General features: G+C 38.3%; 1 protein-coding gene and 1 long non-coding RNA gene across 3 annotated transcripts in view; both read right to left on the minus strand.

Annotated features, from left to right (window-relative positions):
* Positions 1–1346: 1346 nt before the first annotated feature.
* LOC119085135 (protein dachsous) overlaps positions 1347–20527 on the minus strand; it is a 135215-nt gene continuing 116034 nt past the window's right edge. The window contains exons 10-16 of one of the 2 annotated variants that reach the window (XM_037195404.1): positions 18241–19354; positions 14865–15245; positions 14348–14720; positions 6196–7319; positions 4472–4768; positions 4105–4405; positions 1347–4044 (exon numbers count right to left, since the gene is read on the minus strand). In XM_037195404.1, the coding sequence (XP_037051299.1) occupies positions 1368–4044; positions 4105–4405; positions 4472–4768; positions 6196–7319; positions 14348–14720; positions 14865–15245; positions 18241–19354 (6267 nt within the window). In that variant the 3' untranslated portion in view covers positions 1347–1367. Of the gene's footprint in view, positions 4045–4104; positions 4769–6195; positions 7320–14347; positions 14721–14864; positions 15246–18240; positions 19355–20527 lie in introns of both variants that reach the window. The other variant, XM_037195403.1, reaches the window with a different exon arrangement.
* Positions 8366–8864, minus strand: LOC119085143. Its single transcript, XR_005089238.1, has 2 exons — positions 8706–8864; positions 8366–8641 (listed from the first exon to the last, which is right to left on the minus strand). It is a non-coding gene; the product is annotated as an uncharacterized LOC119085143 (long non-coding RNA).

Raw genomic sequence — 20527 nt, forward strand, 5'->3', positions numbered from 1 at the left:
CGACTTGCGTTGAAGCAATTTCAAGGATCTAGGACTCGGGATCCCAAAAGTATTGAAGTTTAGGGCACTCTAGAATGATCCTTTGTCTTCACTCTGAAAGTGTTAGATCTTGAAATTTAGGTAATTGGCCTTGGATTTCGACAAAAAAAATCGCGAATATATGCCATGAACAATTTTCAATGGGCGGAAACGGATTTGTTCTGCAGCTTTTCCAGCTGCTTTATTTGTTCCAAACTCCCGTTGTCCGGCGATCATGAGCAGGTTTCAGCTCATGAGGAATTTACAAAATTTTCGAAAATTCCTCATGAGCTAAAAGCTTTCCATCATCCGACTATCACCGGCGGCTGACGAAAATGAAGCAATGGAATGGTTATTGAAAATTATTTATAGTGTCTTCAGCCTCAAAGTTCAACTTTTCTAAAGCAGGACCATCATAAAAACGCTTTAAATAACCAAATACGAACAGCCTTGGGTTAGTCGATGTGCGTGTATTATTCAAAAATATCAAGTTAGATGTATATATGCATTTCTTGTAGCTCACATTTACCCCAAGAATGTAAGGTACAGACGCAAGCGAAGCGAGCGCGAATTTTTTTTAATCGACGTTGATTTGTGCATGACTTATGTTGAACGTGAAATGATTACATTGTCGAGAAAATTTAATTTCTAAGCGCCCCTATTTTCCCAGCGCCCTGGGCCGGGCCCACTTTGCCCATGGGTTAATCCGGCTCTGTCGATAGCTCTGTAAATGTCTGTTCGACAAGTGTAGAGTCTCAACGTCGGCTCGGATATAAAACTAAACCTGTCGAAAAACAGTTGTCGAAACAAGTTGCTCAAAGACACACGAGTGTGTTTCCGATTATCTTCAAATTGTTTCCGAAGTAATAAAGTACTTAGCTGCATAAAATGGATTCTGGTTCACTACCTGGTTGCTATGTAATGCGTAACTTTCGCATGGGGCAGGTAGTAAATAAGTTTGGAATCTGCTTTTGAAACTAAAACCAATTTTGCTTTCCCTAGGTGTGTATTAAGCCACTTTCGACTGTAGGGAAAACAAAAGCTCAAAACAAATAATTGTGTTGAAAGGACAGCGTAAAAATTTCCAAACTGCCGAGTGCATCATTTTCATGGCTAAAAATTGTTGATGTAACAAGTTGCTGCTGCAGACACACGCATACACCTACATACATAATTTATCGTGACTGAGTTTTTTCTTCTTCCAAAAAATTACAAAATTAAAAATCAAGCGAAACCGAAAACGGAAATCACAAGCCATTTGAACAATCTTAATAAGAGAGACCAACAATGTCATCTCGTCCCACCCATACGCCTATTAAATACGGGACTATCACACTTAAACGTAAAATCTAATTTCTCACTCTCATTTCCGGATCGTGAACCTTTTTCCGTTGCGTCGGCATCGGATGCTGTCGTGGAAGTGACACCATATGTAAACTAGCAGGAACATTTCCGGCGATCACGTGCGGTGATATCGATGGTGACCGTGTGGCCAACGGTGAAAGTGACGGTGAGAAGCTCGGAGACATTGCGGCCGATGTACAAAAGCTACCGGGTGTGTCATGATTGATCGGCGATCTTGGCAAATGGTAATTTACATTGGACGAATGATGGCCGAGATTATTTCTGGCTGATAGAACTGGCACTGAACGAGGCGCAACATTCGTTAATAATGGTGGCGGTATGTGTTTGGCTGGATGTAATGAAATTTTACTTTTGGCACTTGATGCTCCACTACTGTGCACCGACAGTGTATCGTCTTTCAGTCGAGCAATTTCCGAAAAAACGTGAGCTAACGGTTGATATTGCGGACCCCAGTCCAGCAAATAATCCCAGTTGTAGCTACCCGTGAGTTCCTCTTCACTATGTACAATGGAACTTAACGAACCATTCATTGACGGTCCTGGATTGACAGACGATGATGAGACAACTGGATGGTCGCCGAAGCCTCCCATTGCCATCACATGATCGACACCCGTTCCAATACTGCCAGCAGTTGTTCCGCCTTCATCCGTGCTACTAGCTCTGTCACTACCGCCGCCAGTGACATCATTCAATTTGGCATAAATTAGATTTGTTATATCGTTCTCGTTTGGTTCCTCGTCAAACATATGCAACGAATGCATTGGCATTGCGTGATGCGACATCGAATCTTTGTTACTTCGTGACGATGTTGACGCTGCTCCCGTATTATCAATTATTCCCAGGCGCGCAAGATATTCTTGTGTATTTTGCACCGACACATCCGACAAACGTCCGTCTTCATGATGCAAAGGATTGTCCCGCTGCAAGTTACCCTCGTTGATCATTCGAATTTCTTCATCTTCTCCGTCATCTCCATCTTCGGCCGATCCGCGACCACTAGATCCAGATTGTTCTGAACCGGAAAGTTCAGATGTGGTCGCAGCACCTTGTGAACCATTGTTGCCATGTGGACCGTACGGCGGAATTTCGTCATATTTAGGTGGGGCAAATTGTCCTGCATTTCCTACACCACTAGCGGTACCGCGAATCGGAATAGTGTCAAAGGCACTCTGATCCACGTAGCTGTTAGAATTGCCCACAGTTTCTGTACTCAATCGTGGCTTGGAAACTTGCTTGTGACGCCGATTCTTGAAGTGAAGGAAGAGGAAGACAGCGGCGAAAGACAGCACCACTAAAATCAGCGATATCAACAATCCCAACGCCCAATCAGCAAGACCTGAACTGGTCGAACCGCTATTTGTACTGGCTTGATTCGTGCTCAAATCTGCTAGCGGATCGAATGCTATTTCAACGACGGTCATATTTGTTAGAGACCCTTGGCGACCCGAACTAGCCGTAACAACGAGACTGATGTCTCTGCCCGACTCCACACTGACTTCCGAATTTCCCAACTTCTTTTTCACAATAATGGCACCGGTTGTACGATTGATTTTGAAGTACGGGTGCTGTGTCGTCAACTGGTAAATTACACGGCCATCAGGACCTTTATCACCGTCTGTTGCTGAAACGTGTCCAATCACGTATCCACTCTGTATGTTTTCGGACGTTGCCAATGTAAAGCGATATGTGCGTTCGGTGAATTGCGGAGTGAATTCATCACGACTGTCTACACCGATCCTCACTTTGACGATTGCGCTTTTTCCTCCAAAGTCTGTCGCCTTCACGGAGAACGCATAGATGCTGCGTTGTTCGTAATCAAAAATCGCATTGGTCGTCACTGTTCCACTGGTCGCATCTACTTTGAACCAATTAACCGATTCGTCAGACTCAGCCACAGCTGCAGATGAAACTATGGAATAGCTCAGATTGCCGTACTTTCCTTTGTCCAGGTCGATGGCTCGTGCCGTAAAGATGCTGACACCAATCGGCTCATTTTCTCCGACGAACTGCAAATACTCAGCAACGGGAAACTTTGGTTGATTGTCGTTTTCGTCGGTCAAATAAATGGGAAACGGTTGTAGGCTGCATCTCGGTTTGTCGGCACTGTCACACGCTCGTATGATCAAATTATATTCGGGTGTGCTGCCATCAAAGTCCAGATCATTGTTCACCGAGATAATTCCCGAAATTAAATCAATGGAAAACGCTCCACCAACATTCCCAGACGTTATGTCGTACACTACCTCCGCGTTGGGCGTATTTTCCAGATCTTTATCAACAGCAACCACTTGAGCGACTTTTCGTTTTAAGGGTGTGGCTTCACTTATTGTTGCCTCATATTCGGACGATTCGAATACTGGCTGATTATCGTTCGCATCCTCCACAATGACCACCACATTGATAGCGGTCGAATTATCGTCATGACTGGCTCGGACTCCCCTTTCGGTGAGTACCAGTCGTAAATTGTAGTTTTCGGTAGTTTCACGATCCAGTTCTCTCACAAGAATGATGGCATTGTTCGGATGAATGACACCGAAACAGTCCTCGTCATTTCCCGATATTATTTCGAAGGATACGTTTTGATCGAGGTCCACATCGATTAGGTCGGGTGTCAGTTTCAATACCGTTGTTCCTGCTGGCATATCTTCACGTATCGATGATCTGGAATTCGGAACGTTTGGTCAGTTTCATAAAATTAAATTTTAGGCGCAAGGACTCTACCTGAATTGATTCTGTTGAAATTGTGGCTTTGTAAAACCATTTGAACTGACATGAACTCGTACGGCTGCTATGGAGCTTAGAGTTGGCGTTCCAGAATCGGATGCCATTACCGTTAGTTGAATATCTCTGATCAGTGGTCGTGCGATTCGACTGGTGTTCACATACAGGACACCACTCATTTCACCAATGGTAAACCCTTCAACCGGAGTAGCAATGGAATATCGAACTTTAGCATTTGGTTCTGTGTCCGCATCACTTGCGTTCACCGTCAACAAATCCATATCGTAGCTTGAGATTTTATCTGGAAAAATGAATCGAAATCCCGACAATGAGATCGAAGGCCTTAACGTAGCTAAGTGAAATTTACCTGGAAGAGTGACGTGATAGGCAGGCTGTTGGAAAACGGGTGGATTATCGTTTACATCCGTTACGCGTATGGATAGTGTTGTGTATGCAATGTGCGCAGTGTCCGAAACAGAGATCTTGAGCCCATACTCTTGTTTCGTCTCGTAGTCTAAGTGCCGTTTCAGAACTACACGTCCACTGAATCGATCGATAGCAAATGTGTCGTCCATGTCCTCATCGGTAAAGCTGTACTTTAGTGCTGGATTGGTGTCCACGTCGTTGGCAGATACCGTTGTTAGAACGGTACCGAGTTCGGTGTCTGTAATGAGTTAGAGTTTTACAAAATAATTTACATTTTATGATTAAGAGTCAATCACAGGCTGTGAACGGGATGGATTCGGTCTGACCGGAACTCGAACGAGCCTAAACGAAGATTTCAGGTTCGACCCGAACTTAACTTGACTTGAGCCTGAAATTTTCGATTTCGAGTTTCAACCGAACCTGAATTGGTTCCACCCGAATCTGACCTAAACCTGAAATTTTCAGGATGAAACAGGGTGGGTTCGGGTAATCCGAAATTTTTGATGAAACTTTTTGATTTCGGTTTACCCGAGCCCAACCTGTTTCATCTTGAAAATATCAGGTTTAGGTTCAGAAGGGTTCTGGTAAGGTTCGGGTTCAGGTTACGTTGAAATCCCATTTGGGTCAACCTGAATTGAAACAGGTCAACCCGAACCCAATTCGAGTCTTTATGACAATGCGTGGTAGCATTTATTAAGCAAGAGACGGAAGAAAAAGTAGAGTTTTCGTGTGAATTTTGTTGATCCGAGGCGAAGCAGTGCTCAATAACACACGAAAACGGACTTTTCATTTTTATCCTGAGTTTTGCCACGGGTTTTACATGCTGAGGGCGATGAAAGTAGCGCTCGAAAAGTACGGTTTTCGATGCTTGCAAATGGTTTTGAAAATCACAAAATTCTACGAACAATTTAAAAGTAAGAGACTGACCACATAGTTCAAGCAATAAATATGTCAGGACCTCACGTTTGCACGTTCATGTTGTTTGCTTCATTCGATGTGTTAACCTCTCACATATGTCATCTGTTATCGATAACGACGACAGAAATAATGACAAGCTCTGGGTAATATTGTCCTTTATAAGCGAAAATGAATGTTAAAAAAATTGAAGTACAAGATTTGAAATCAACCGATTAAAAATACTTTGATCGATGGAAGTAGTAGACCCGATAATAATACTGGTCAAATGCTGTAACAGGTTAAAGACCATGAGAGAAGTGACGAATTTTGCTTAAACTGAATCCAATGCCTGAACAAAGTTCAAAGATGCACAAGTAGCAGCGTTTAGCGGAACACATTTAAATTCTCACCTACATAATATCTGGTCAAGAATAGATGCAAACGAAATAGCAATTCAGCAAAAAAGAACCAGTTTGCATGAACGTTAAAAGAGTCGTGATTGTAGGCACAACTATAATCATCTAGACATAATATAGTGCATGCAGTACACGTTCCGTGCAATTTTCTACTGATTCAATTCAATTACATTTCTGTATTATAATAATCTTGTCCGAGAAGGCAGATGAGGATTTTTCAAATTGAAGACAAACCACTTAAATGTTCGAAGAGCAAGATTCGATCGAAAATCACTGCTATGTACACGACGACGAACGTATGATCGAGGAAAGAAATAAAAAAAGTCGAAAAAATAAGATCCAAATTACATACCTTCACTGACATTGATGACACTGTGTCGCGGAAAAACTGGCTGATTGTCATTAACATCAATAATTTGCACACGAATTGTAGCTGTACCAGTCATTTGCGGTACACCCTCATCAGTTGCAATTACTTTCAGTCGATACGTGTCCCTAATTTCCCGGTCCAGTACAATGTTCGTCTTTACAATGCCACTAAATGCTGGTTCGATGATGAACGCATTATCATGGTTCCCATCGACGATGTGGTACAAAACATGCGAATTTGATCCTTGATCCGCATCGAACGCGGTCACTTGCATAACAAATGTGCCTTTGTTGTTCCCTTCCCACACAGCCGTTGAGTACTGCTGTTGCGTGAATCGCGGTGCATTATCGTTTTCGTCTTGCAAAATTACTTTTATCTCACAGTATCCGTACAGCAATGGCGATCCGTCCGTTTTGGCAACGGCTATCAATCTCATCTCTTTGCTGTATTCATAGTCTAACCGCTTCGAATTTTGCACTTGTATTTCGCCCGAATTCGCATTAATCGAAAATGTTTCCGCTTCATTGCCGGCGCCCAATGAATATGCAATCTTTTGCCGTCTACCATCACTTCTGACCGCATTCAATTTCACCAACGTAAATCCTGTGGCAGTGTTTTCCGGTATGGTTACCACATACGTTTCATTTTGGAATCGCAGATCCGGCAGACCTTGCGGCACCTCACCAATGCGTAATTCAATCAAACCGGTTGTACTTTGCGGTGGATTGCCTTTGTCGCGTGCCATAATTTCAATGTGCAACAAACGACCATTTTCGCTAGTCAAACTTTGGGTGGCACTTAGGGTGCCAGTATTGGGATTTAATCGGAATTTGCCGTTCGTTGAGTCATTGATGATATTGTAGAATATTTCACCGTTTGTTCCCTGGTCCGGATCGCTGGCCATCACTTCCAGTAATGTCTGACCGGGTTGAACGTAAGCGGCTACGTGCGCTTTGAACGGATAACTGGCGAACAACGGTTTATTATCGTTGACATCGTCGATGATAATTTGCACGGGAACCCGTTGTGATCGTGCATCGGAGCGACCGCCATCAGTTGCGACTACCATGAAATTGTAGGTGCTCTGGCGTTCGCGATCGAGAGGCCTAGAAAGTGACAAAAGAAAATTTTGTAAAAGGATGAAAAAGCAAGGTCAGTCATCAACTAACAAAATATTTGAAATACAAAATTTGCGTGTGCGAGATTGTGAAAAATTGTTTTTAAAAAATGTGATCCCTTTGCTTCGTAAACCAGTGAGTGAATGGCTTCTTGGTCGACACCGCAGTGAATGGACTGATTACCAGCTCATTAGACTCATTGTCCTGATTTTTCGACGACAGGAGTATCGACGACTTTCTGAAGAAACAGTGAGTTCCTGAAGAAACGATGTGTCATCTTTTCGTGAACTCACCGCCTCTTCAGAAAGTTGTCGTTCTTACCATGTTGTTTAAGAAACATTCGTTTTACGAAATGTTAAAAAAGTAAAGAAATGATGAGAAGAAATGACGATTTTATGAAGGAGAAGTAGCAATGAGTTCTTGAAGAAACGGCGACTACACCTCGTTTCTACAGGACCTCGCTTTTTCTTCTAAACTAAACTCTTCTATAAAACTCCAACGGATATGGGTTTTGAATTTGTTCAATAATAGTTTGTGCTGTCTGCCCTGAGGAAATTCGAAATTGGAGGATGCGTTCGCTCCTTCCATCGTACAACTCGAAGAGTATGCTCATTCATCTACAATCGTTCCGAGTCCGACGGCTGAAATCGTGCGTAGTTTTCGCTTTCGATTTACTGACTGAGTCTCCACAATTGCGTTCCCTACTGAGAATCAATGAACAAATGACGAGACTCTGCGAAACAATAGAATTTTCGGTTTAGCAAAACACAGGACGAAGTATGGCAATTATGAACCATTTCATAACATGTGCTGGACTTTCAATGTAGTGCAGAGCATCTACAAGCCGGCAATAGCTAGAAAGAAGTTTAGGAGGAGTTTGAAGGATTGCTGGTGATCTTTGGTTTGACTTTGCAGTATTAATGCTAGGACTTTTGATTTTGTAATTAATTAGTTAAGTTCATTGGGGAAATTGTAACCTGTTGCATTGAGAATAAACAAATAGACTTTACTTGCAAAACTATAATTTATTTTTTTTGCGCAAATTAAACAAAGAGGTAGCCGGTGGAAAAAACGATCCAGACTTCTGTCAACTCAAACTAGGCTTGACCCGCCTCAAACCTTCGTATCTATCTGTCAATTGCATCGAGAGCAAACGCATACAGTCCTTCCACGATATTCACAGGAACCGGTACCACAATTTTGTATTTTACAGCTCACAATGCATGTTGCATGTGCTATTTTAGATCCAAACGGTCCGTCAAACATGCGAGAACAAGTACTGAAGTACTGCTCTTGTGAGGAAGTTGTAGCTTTATACGGGAAAATTTTATAAATAAAAAGAAGAGGAAATTTTAATTTAAAATATTATCTCACCGAACATGGCTACGAATGCGATTATTAACATTGTTAGCTTCATTTTGTGAATTGGTAAATTTGTAAGAATGGAGTAAGTTCCTTCCGATGTACTGTCTATTGAAAGTTCGACTGTGGTTTCTAAGCCGGAGATGCGTTTATTTATTTGAAAAAAGAAAATTATTTATAGAAGAAAATATTTTCAGTAATATTATCGTTAATGCAAATTCACCTCTAGTCTTACCAGCAAATGAAAAAAATGTCACAAGTGTTCTTTGTTGACGCAAGTATTCTAATTTTATCGTTGATGCAAATTCACTTATTTATTACCTAAAATAAGTTTGCATGGAGAGCAAAATAGGAACATAAAGTTGTTTTGGTGCTGTTTGCATTTTACGATAAATTTACCAAAAAAAAATATTTTCATGGTTTCTATAAATACACAGAAGTATGAATATTGTATCCTGATCTTAGCTCTAAACTACGCTGGAAAAACGGTGTGTTCTGTCGATTTATTTAGGGGATCCAAAAAGTAATGCTTCGGGGAGCAGATTTTTAATTTCTTCGAAGAATTGATAAATTTCTTCAGTAGGGGTGTGCGATGGATAAAGGAACGAGACTGGCGACTGGAGGACCAGATATCAAAAATCGATTTTGAAAATTAAAAAAAAAATCATTTACAACCTGCGACAAATCATAGAAGATAATAAATCTTAGAGTTTTCGGTCTTCCACCTATTTCGACTTCTATCGAAAAATTTCCTCGAGATTTTTCTGAGCTGAGAATAGGACTAATTCTACTAATTGGAGTCCAATTCTGCAGAAAAAAAATTGAATCCGGAAGAAGTTTGTCGAAAAATTCTATTTTGTGAGTCGTCAAAGTTCCGGGGAGCTGAGGGAAATTCGTAATATGAACGAAATAAGCATTCCAAATACCGATAACTCCAACAGATTGTTGATACATTCAGCTGCTGATACATTCATTCAAAACAAAACTGAGCCGCAGCCCTGATTTTCGAATATGTCTAAATCACTCGTTTTTTAAAATTTTTATTATTCTTAACGTTCAAATGATCTAATTTTACAGATAACTAAAAAACCGTAGTGCAAAATAGAATTTTTTCAACAACAAAAAAAGTGAAATATTCCACATCCAAGCGTAAGTCATGTTACACATATGGCTGTATCTTAACCAATACCAATGGCTTCATGTCACAAAATTCATGGAATTTCCCAGAGACTATGCGCTTTGTAAATTCTGTTGCAGCACATTGATAAGCAATATTAATCGTTGAGGACTGTTCGCGGGACTTCAGACGAAAAATTCAGAAGTTTTCAGTTTCTTTTGTTTTATTCAATTTTATATCTACTAGATGTCATAGAGGACGGATTCCCGCAGCTCCCCGAGTAGGTAATATTTAGTGGATCCTAAACTTGAAAATTAATCTGCAAAATGATTCGATTTTTGCTCAAGTGGGCTGAAATTCTTTGGGATGTTGTGAGCTATCCAGAACAGAAAGTTTTTGAAAATCATCTGAGAAATGTTCGTGTTGTGAGTGCTTGTCTGGCCTAAAATTGGGGCAAAATGGCTCTATTGAGAAAATCGAATTTTTGAAAACGTGAAATCGATGTCTGACAGAGAGTGTCAAACAAACTATCATAATCGGAAACCCGCGCAGAGAAGTACATATCAGACAAGAGAGTGAGTGGTAGTGTCTCCTAAATTTTACATAGAAAAGTGCTACATGAAAATAAATACCGAGAACTATGGGAGAATGAACCGCAAATATTTCACTGGTGCGAAATACAAAACTATGGGAACACTTGGCACAGAGAGTTTATTTAAAATTGGAAATGCTTTTCAAATGAAAAGAATGTTAATGGTGTTGCAGACCGATCATTTACTGCAGCTCCCTATAGTCCAAAAAAAAAGAGTTAACTCTTTATGCATATTCCACCATTTAACATTCATTTATGTTTATGCCGCGCCGTATATGCTTTTTACTTTCGATTCCATCAATAAATTAAATTGCAATTTTTCCGTACATTCTTAGAGACAACAACCAGCGAACAGCACTATGTTAGTGAACCACCGCAATATTGTGAAATAATATTTAATTCGCCATCGAATGATAATTATAAATGCAATGTTAATATTCACTCTTCACCAATAAATCTCAATAATATTAAAAAATCTCAATATTAAATTATGCATTGGTTTTCATATTAATTCACATGCGAGAATTAAAAGGAACTCTGCAGTTTATTATTGAAAAAAGGCAATGGCAAAAAAAAAATAGAATTTCATATAAATACGCGAAGAAAATATTATTTACTCGACGAGTGCAGTGGTATTTTTTCTTTGATATTTATTTCTTTACTGTTTATTATCGTGTTTTCTTTTTGTTTTTCTTAGTTTTTGTTTTGTTTAAGATCATTTTTTTTTTCTTTCGGCTTAGACTCATACGATGAAGTTCAGGTCTTTCAACCTTGGCCAAACCAAGGGTAAAATATGGAATTATTAATAAAAATTTAAATTTCACAAAGTTTCTGAAAAGTTCGTTAAATTTTGCAGAAATTCGTTAAATTTCTCAAATTTCACAGAAATTCGCAAAGTTTCGCAAATTTCGTGAAATTTAGCAAAAGTTCCTTGAATTTCACAAATTACTTAAAATTTCTCAAATCTCTTATAATTTCGCTAAATTTCACGAATTTCGTTAATTTTCGTTAAATTTCCAGAAATTTTGCTAAATTTCTCAAATTTCGCTTAAGTTCGTTAAATTTTGTAAAATTTTACAAATTACAGGCCTTTCTCGTTCGATAACAAATCCGAGAACGTTAACATCACGCATCCTTCATTATAACGTTGCAAAGCGATACTTATTCTCTGAATGAGGAAATGGTTAGACCTAGAATCCCCGGCCATCTCCTCGATTTTACGTGAAATTTTGTTAATGAATTTGTCTTCGTTACGAGGGCAGAATAAATGTTTTCTTCTTCGCATTCGGACTCGAAAATTTCCATCGCCATGCGGAAGAAGTGTAATTTATTCAGGGATTATAATTGGGACCTAAAAAATGATATTAGCGTTTACCAGTCAGCTAATTATTCAAATTAGAAGACCAGATATTTTTGAAATTAAATGAAAAGACACTCTTTTACTGTGCATACCAGTTCCAAAAAATAAAAATAAATTAAAGTGAGCTTTTTAGTCGCGTATTGTTAATCCATAAAATATTAAGAACTCGCTCCCTATTTATATCTTTGTAACGTAATTGAAATGAACATTTGTTAGAAGACTTCGAAACGAAATTGGCGATAAGGAAAGCTGAGTGCTTACACCAACTCTATGTATCATCCGATGACAATCTGATTTTAATCCAAAACTAAAATTTAAACTTCTTCTTTTCTCAAGTCTTTTCTTACGCCATAAACGTAAATAGGGGATATGATCAATAAATCTAGGACTTCTTAAGTTGAATATTTGCTAATATTTCACTGAAAAAACTTTCTTTGAATAGTTAAATACAGAAGCCGGAATACTTTAGCGAATTATAAGAAAAATGAAATTACATTCATTAAGCTCCGTATCGAGTAGGCGTACGATGTCCTTGGATTTAATTTATCAAAAAAAAAACTTCTATTAAAATGGAAAGACAAAAACGGAATCAATGAAATTTCATTTTTCTTTTAATTCGTTAGTGTAACACGTGCAGATTCTGCATGTAAATATAACTATTCGTTTGGTTTAACTGACACATGAGAGAACATCCGTCAGAAATTATTGCTTATCGACGTTGGTGGAATCATGAAAATATCATCAATGATGATTCATCATATTTGCCTAAAAAAAACCTTTTTTTTAGAAAACATGAACGAACCCATTGAACCCATTGAAAACATGTACGGGCCCTGGCGTAGCCGTTCTGTATTCTTACTTTATTTTTGTAGGCTGTGTATTAATCGAGGTTTCAATAACATAAAGAATTATACGTACACTTCGTTCAACTAGCTGGTAAATGCAAAAATGGACAAAAAATGTGTAACATAAAACTATCAAGGTCTCCAGCATCAGCATGTACGAATTCCGACAATTTTTTCTCTTCTTCTCCTCTTCTCTTCTTAGTTTGAATAAATATCTTTTCGCAAAGTTGTGCGATTTGTTTGTAAGTTTTGCGTTGTTTCTGCATTGCCTATATCACGTGAATATTATGGTAGGACGGTTTTAACTAATAGCGATGTTCATAGCTGCGACAAGGTATAGGATGATAATTCTTGCGTAGCCCACATTCACACTGGTGTAACCTACTCATATCCGAAGTGAGTTACCGGCAAATGTTTATGGTTGGAAGAAGGAGAGATAGACTTATGTGTAATGTTTAGTCCTGGAAAATGGAATGTTGCTGACATAAAAGGATCGATTTTGTAATCCGTTTCGCTGAGTCACTTATGTAAATGGTTGGTATTAATAAGATATTCATGAGAACATTGCCGAAATAAAAACGTTGATATCACAACCATAAATACGATTGTGTGTACGGTATACATTTGAATACATATACATAAGGTACGTACGCAGCAAATGCACAGAAAATCTAATTTGCATATAATGCACTCTCAGTACTTTGAGTCTTTTTTTGCATTCATTCTGTTTTTGAAAAGGTTATTTTCTTTGATAAATGGAATAGACCGCTCGCTTTTTCGCTTTTTGAATAAAATTAAATTGAGTCGCACAAAAAAAATAAAAAATTGAGGAAAAAAGCCCAGAGATTTCAGTATATTGTTAGAATGACCGTGAGAAAAGCGACGAAATATCAGTGGTTATTAACTGAGTTTGAGGTATACAAATTGAAATGGATAATGCAAATCAGATTGCTCATTTATCGGGTGCAAACAATCCCAATCCCAAAGGACTTTGGAGTGGATTTGCTATTCAAGGGATTACTTTAAAAAACAGCCTGCTTCCAGGAGACATTTTTATGTGTGCCTGGATAGGTATTGTCGTTACAAGCAAAACCAATTTGAACAAAAAAAAATCCTCGATGCTTGTGTGGCTAGTGGGAGGTGATCAAAAACAGAAAACAAGCACTTTTCTTAGGGAAATTTCTTCGGGTACATGAACCGTACAAGGTCGTGTGGGGTGTCATTTGAAAGGTAATTGCAAGTGCTTTCGGAGTCTTATTGGATTTTAAATGCCACCACATTGAGTTTCGAGCAGTTGAACATACAGGTAAAAATTTGACTATTTCTGCGAACTTTCAATGGCTCCTTTGCATCTGGAGCACAACGGAACCATCAGAAAACTTTTTCTTCTGATTGGTACTTGTCTCGACTTTCCAATGACACCCGATGTAGGGACCCGATGAATTTGTCGTTGATTTCCAAATTGGAGATCTTATTTCTCCACTCAAATAATTCGGTGCGCAGGAAACATTTGATCAAAAAAATATTTTTTTCGCAGCAATTTCAGCTGTTGATTAACTTTTTCACCGACTCACTCGACAGGAAAGGAAATGGGCAAATCTACTGCTTAATAATGGCTAACCAACTTTGCAATCCTAGTCGCTCATAATCTTTAAATACATTTTCAGCCGTCAATCCATTTTATAACAAACAAATGAAAAACAGAAACAGGCAATCAGTACGACTAAAATAAAAACTTACCCGGCTGTGGTTATAACACCGCTACGATTGTCGATATTGAACAGCCACTGCGTTTCATTGGACAGCGAATAGATGATTCGTGCATTTATGCTCAAATCAGCGTCCGTTGCTTTGACTGTTAACACGGATGTTCCGATCGGTTCATCTTCGGCGATCGTTGCAACGTATTTAGCCGATTCGAAGCGTGGATCATTGTCGTTCTCATCTTCAACGGTTATCGATATATTGCATGTTCCCTGGCGTGACGTGGGCGTGCCTCGATCCTGAGCAGTCACTTGCAATAAATATCGCGAATGACTTTCACGGTCTAATGGTCGGGCGGTTAGTTCACCGGTGTGCATGTCAATGCTAAATTTGTTCCCAAAGTTGCCGCCTATTAAAAAGAATTGGGTGATGTTAGAGACGGGCGAGAAATCACTGTGGATGGAACAGAGGAACGTCAATAATGTTCCTTGCTTCATTCGAATATTTGAAGAATTTTTTCTCTATAATTTCTAAGGATGTCGTCCTGTCATACCTGTTATACTATAAATGATATCACCATTCGGCCCCTCATCCAAATCAGTAGCCACAACCGTATGAATGATAGCCAATTCACTATTTTCCGGCACCGCCAACGGATAACAGGAACCAGGTCGAAATTCTGGCGCAAAATCGTTTACATCGGTAATTTTCACGACCAGTGTCGTTACGTCAAATTGAGCGTCTCGCCGTTGTGTTAGCGAATTTTGGTACGTAGACGATGGCGTTGACAATTCCGTCACGTACACCGGAATGATGTACACGTCTTTGGTTTCGCGATCGAATTCGCCTTGTGTGGTTACGATGCCACGCAACGGATCGATGGTAAAATGGTCATCGCCTACACCGTTAGGTATTTCGTATGTTAAATTTCCACCTGTAACATTGAATGTGTCGGTTGAAGCAACTGAATCGATTTCCGTTCATAATTGTAAAGTTAGTAAATTCAGAGACTTAGGCAGGGCTTATTATTGGGAATTTTTTAAGAATTTTTTAAGACTTTTTAAGAATTTTTGAGAATTTTATGAATTTTAAAGAATTTTTAGGAATTTTTAAGAATTTTCAAGAATTTTTACGAATTTTTAAGAATTTTTTAAGAATTTTTTGTTTTTGCTGTAAAAAGGTAAATTCATGCAATTCATTTGTCAGTTACGTTTATATAATCGAACAATTCAAAATTCAATTTTATCAGATGAAGTTGTGTCTGATACGATTTCGACTGATGAAGTCGCCCCTGACATAGTGCCGACCCATCTTAAACGAGCTGGACAAAACGCTCACAAACTCAAATGAAAGCATTGTCAAAGCAACAAAAAACCATTGTTAATGTTAAGACCATTTTGAGTTTGAAACTAGGCCCTACCTCTTAGGTGGGTCAGGCCGCTTGACTGACTAAATTTTCCAATAATTGCAGTCCCTTACCATTTTTAAATAAGCTGGTGTTTTCAAGAATGGTCTGTTTGCTACATCATTAATTGTGAATCTCTTTTATTTTCACTGACTGTTTAGAAAACTCAAAATTAATTTAATTTTCTGAAGAAACAAAGAGAGCTGTGAGTTGAAGGTTCAGCGAGCGATGTTTTACACCCAATAAATATGAGTCTACTATCTCTTGCCTACCTCTTGAATTAATTAAACTTCTCTGAATTACGGCCCTCGCTTCGCTCTGGCCGCAATATTTACACTCGTTCAAATATTACCTTTCATATGTCCTATAAGCATGGAAAAAATTCTTTTAAGAATATAATTTCACGCAAAAATTAACTTCTTCGAACTTAGCCACCCACTGGTCGGAACCACCAGAAAACATTTTAATGTCATGTAAATCCATGCTTAAACTTACTTTCAAAACTCACTTTTCTGAACTAAGACCGAGTGAAGTTATAAGACTATTTTCCTCCACCACAGACCACCTAAGCCCATATCTCTATAAACAATATGGCTAACAATTCGTATCATAAAACTAAATCTCTCTCTATTCGTCTTTCAGTGATTTTATGTGTGTTTTTCTTAGTAAAAAGTAGCTTTCTTCTACAATTTTTTTTCTTTTAACGAAAATTGTCCTTATACAAACCCAATTTCTAGAACTTAATGACTAGTCTACCAACCAACGAAAAAATGTCGTGGTAATAAAAAGAAAAGAAGTTGTGTATAGAATTACTCCCATCTCACTACTTCAATATTGCTAATCTACGAACTTAACCTCATGATTTTCATTCTCCATCGAATGAGCCCAAAATTTTGAAAATCGATAAAGAATTACTTGAGTTATCGCGGCAACAAGTGTACGGACGTTTTCCGTATTTAACGTTTTATGCCAATGTAGAACATTTTCAAAATATCTGTCATAAAATCCTGACTTTCAGTCAAGGAAGTAGACGAAAAATTTAATCATTTTAAATGCAAAATATTTTCGAAGAATTTTTTTTAGAATTTTTTGAGAATTTTTTGAGAATTTTTTAAGAATTTTTAAGAATTTTTAAGAATTTTAAGAATTTTTTAAGAATTTTAAAGAATTTTGAGAATTTTTAGAATTTTTTAAGAATTTTTAGAATTTTGAGAACTGAAATTCCCAATAATAAGCCCTGGACTTAGGCGTACAAATCCTAGACATAAGTACGCAACCAAATACGTAAAACGACCAACCTTTCATCTGTTATCAACATCAGATGCAAAAATAACTAGTTTTAGCTTATGTGGTCTTTTATATAGCCGTATGTTAAAACTAATGAAGTACAAGATCTCTCAAAAATGTATGTATATCGAAAGAAGTAACAGACTCGATAAAATTACACTGGTGGTGGTGATATGCTTGATGCATCTGTGGGAGATAAACGATTTGAAAGAAGCCAAATTAAATTTTAAATTGTTTCAATTATTGATAAGGTAATTCACGTGTAGGCATATCAAGAAAACCTGCTCGGCCTCAATCTTCGCAAGCAATTTATTGCTAAATGAAAACGATGTGCTAAAGAGACTCTAAATTCGAGTCAAAATTATATTGAATTCACCGAATCCTCCAATTCAAGTGTGTGTTAGAAGAGATATTAATCGTTTAACCGTTGTACCGTTTAATCATCGCATATGTGTCTCGATACGAATCAAATCTATTTATTAACTGTTGCAAGATTTTACTTTTAAATTAACTGTGGGCTTCAATGTCTCAGCCCAAAATGCTTTTGAATTAAATATACCGAGAAATGTCTTCCACTCAAGAAATTAATAAAGAAAGTGCGCGCTCTCGACAAATTAAACATAATTTTTTACAGGGACACCTCGTAATTAATTTTTTTTCTTTGCTTTTCTTTCATTCTGTCTGCATCATGTTGTGATGGTCCGATGCATTTAACGTTGCTCGGAGCGATTGCGAATTATTTTCGGTTATTGAATTCGATTACGATTGTAATATTTATGTTTTCACATATTTAATGAGAAAAATCAATGCGTTCGTTTCGTTTTTTTGTACTGGGCACCGGAGGTGGATCACTATTAGTCCGTGTAAAATTGTGATAATTTTTGTATGGGCAATACGAATATTTCTTCAAAGCCAAGCTTCGGAAAACATTTTCTGGGGGATCTCCAGGGATGTGATATAAAGATCGTGATTCGGTTGCAGGGATAATTATTAGGAATGTTTCTGAAAATTCCGACCAAAATCTGAAAATTCCGACCAAAATCTGAAAATTCCAACGAAAACCCGGAAAAATCCGGAAAATTTCAGAAAATTCTGAAAAAATTACGAAGAATTCCGGAAAATTCTGAAAAATAGAATTTTCCGAAGTTTTTGAGATTTTTCAGACTAGTTTTAAGAGAAAAATTGGAAAAGTCATATCTTAGCTCCTACAGAAAAATTGTTCTAAACATTCACTTACCGATTCCTCCTTGAAATGATTTGGCTGCCACACGAACCACAAAGTTTCCGGCTGGTACATTCTCCGATATGTTGGCATGATACACGGACTCCAGAAATCTCGGCGGATTGTTTGATGATCCTTGCACGACGATTTTCATCGTAATCCTTGATTCCTTCGGCGCAGGTACGCCCGCATCACTAGCACTGATCAAAAATGTAAAAAGTCCGTTGGTCAGTACGTTGTTTATGTACCGATGATGGCCCATGCTGCTGACACCCAACAGTGGTTTTGTCAATTCAATCCAACCGCTGCTCTGATCCATATTGAAGAACCCGTCTTCATTGCCACTAAGAATGTTGTAAATTACACGTCCATTGCCGCCAGAGTCTTTGTCAATGGCAACCACACGCATCACAATTTGACCCACCGAAGTTGTGTCACTCAAATACAGTGTAAAGTCGTCGGCACTAGGTGTTACAAATACTGGACTGTTGTCGTTAACATCGGTTACAATTATGTGAGCGGTCACTGACGAGCTTAACCGATCGGATACGTTGTGAGCTTGATCTGTAGCTTCGACAACGACGACATACTCATTAACTTCTTCGTAATCAATGGCACCAGTAAGAGTTAGTGTACCCGTCAGCGGATCGACGGAAAAGGTTTCCGTTTCAAAGGGACTCTGTTTGACTAGCTTGTAATGTACATCACCGTTGGCACCAAAGTCTGCATCAAAGGCCGTAAAATTATAGACAACAGATCGGATCGGTGTATTTTCTACGACATTAATAATGATCGGATCGTTATGCCAGATTGGAGCGTTATCGTTCACATCAGCAATTTCAACTTTTACTGTCACTGCCGAACTTTGTGGATTGTTCGAAGACGTTGTGTCGAGTGCTCGTATTTCTAAACTGTACTCGCTTTGCTGTTCCCGGTCCAATTGCTGGGCCACCACAAGTGATCCCGAATTTTGATCTATTTCGAATACTCCTTCGCTAACGTTCGGTAACGATGTTAGGGTGTATGTTATGTGCAGACCGTTGTTACTAGCAATTAGATTATCCATCATTGATCGTTCCGATCCACCCATGGCGCCGATGATGTATCCGACAGGAACATCTTCACGTACCTGAAATGAGAATTGTTTTGTTTCATTTGTCAATGTAAGCAAATTCGATCGAAGACAAATCTACCGAACCGGAGGTGGATTGAAAAACAATAATGTTCGCTCAATAATTGCATAAACGCAAAACTTGTTGACTCATTCACGACCAAGAAAATAATTTAATAAATTCAACGCACAACATCAATTCCAGAATGTTAATTCGATCTGAATTCCTTGTAGCAGTCGAATTAAAATAAAAATTTTAAATGCTTTTTCATCTCGCGCAATGTTGGCTGGTTGTGTGAGCCAGCAACGAATTAAAAAGTAAAAACGCAGCAGAAAAAAAAACTGAGTTCTGTGCCGTTTTAATGAAGACAGGAGAAGGAAAGGAAAAAAAACAATTTAATTTTATTAAAATATTTTTTCACGACAAAAGTGCATATAAGTTGCAGTAGAAAAACGAATCAAAGCGCAGACTGAACAATGACATTGGTATTTTTGTTTTTGGTCATATTTACAAGTAATAAACTAATTAACACAATGAGCGATAAAAATTCGATGTTGATATGTCTCGCATTTATGCAGGCCTTCCACTCGCCATTGTGGATTATCGGAGATTTAAGTTGGATAGTAAGGAATTTCGAAGGGGGACATGGACGTAGTAAAAAAGGCAATATTACCGAATGGCTATTTCATCTGCTATCGATAGCGAAAAAATTAGTGATAAGATCTCAGTAGTTCACTCATATCTAGCAAAATGTTTGATAAAACAAATGAAGTAAAAGATTTTGTATCAATGTGTTGGAACGAACGAAGACCCGATAAGCTATTACAAAAGAGCTGCGCAAGGCGTGAAAATTTGATATTTTGGTGAATTTCACTTTGTGCTCCATTCCAGCTGTTTGAACATTTTTAATGTTTGAAATAATAAGAAATAATTGGTGACGCAGTCATTTTCTCCACTTTTTAGCCCCGTACGAAGTACTGGGGGCTTATAAGATTAATATGCCGTTTGTAACACGTCGAATTGGAAGCAGACAGTAAGGGCAAAGCATTTGGTTATGTTCATAGATGACGAATCCGCAATATCGAATCCGTCCGTCCGTCCGTCTGTGACCCCTCTAGCTTGAGCAAATCACAACCTTTTTTCAAAGTTCTTTTTTTCCCCGATTGGTATCGACAAAAGTAAGGTCAAGT

This window comes from Bradysia coprophila, unplaced genomic scaffold, assembly GCF_014529535.1.
Source record: "Bradysia coprophila strain Holo2 unplaced genomic scaffold, BU_Bcop_v1 contig_94, whole genome shotgun sequence".
Classification (NCBI taxonomy): domain Eukaryota; kingdom Metazoa; phylum Arthropoda; class Insecta; order Diptera; family Sciaridae; genus Bradysia; species Bradysia coprophila.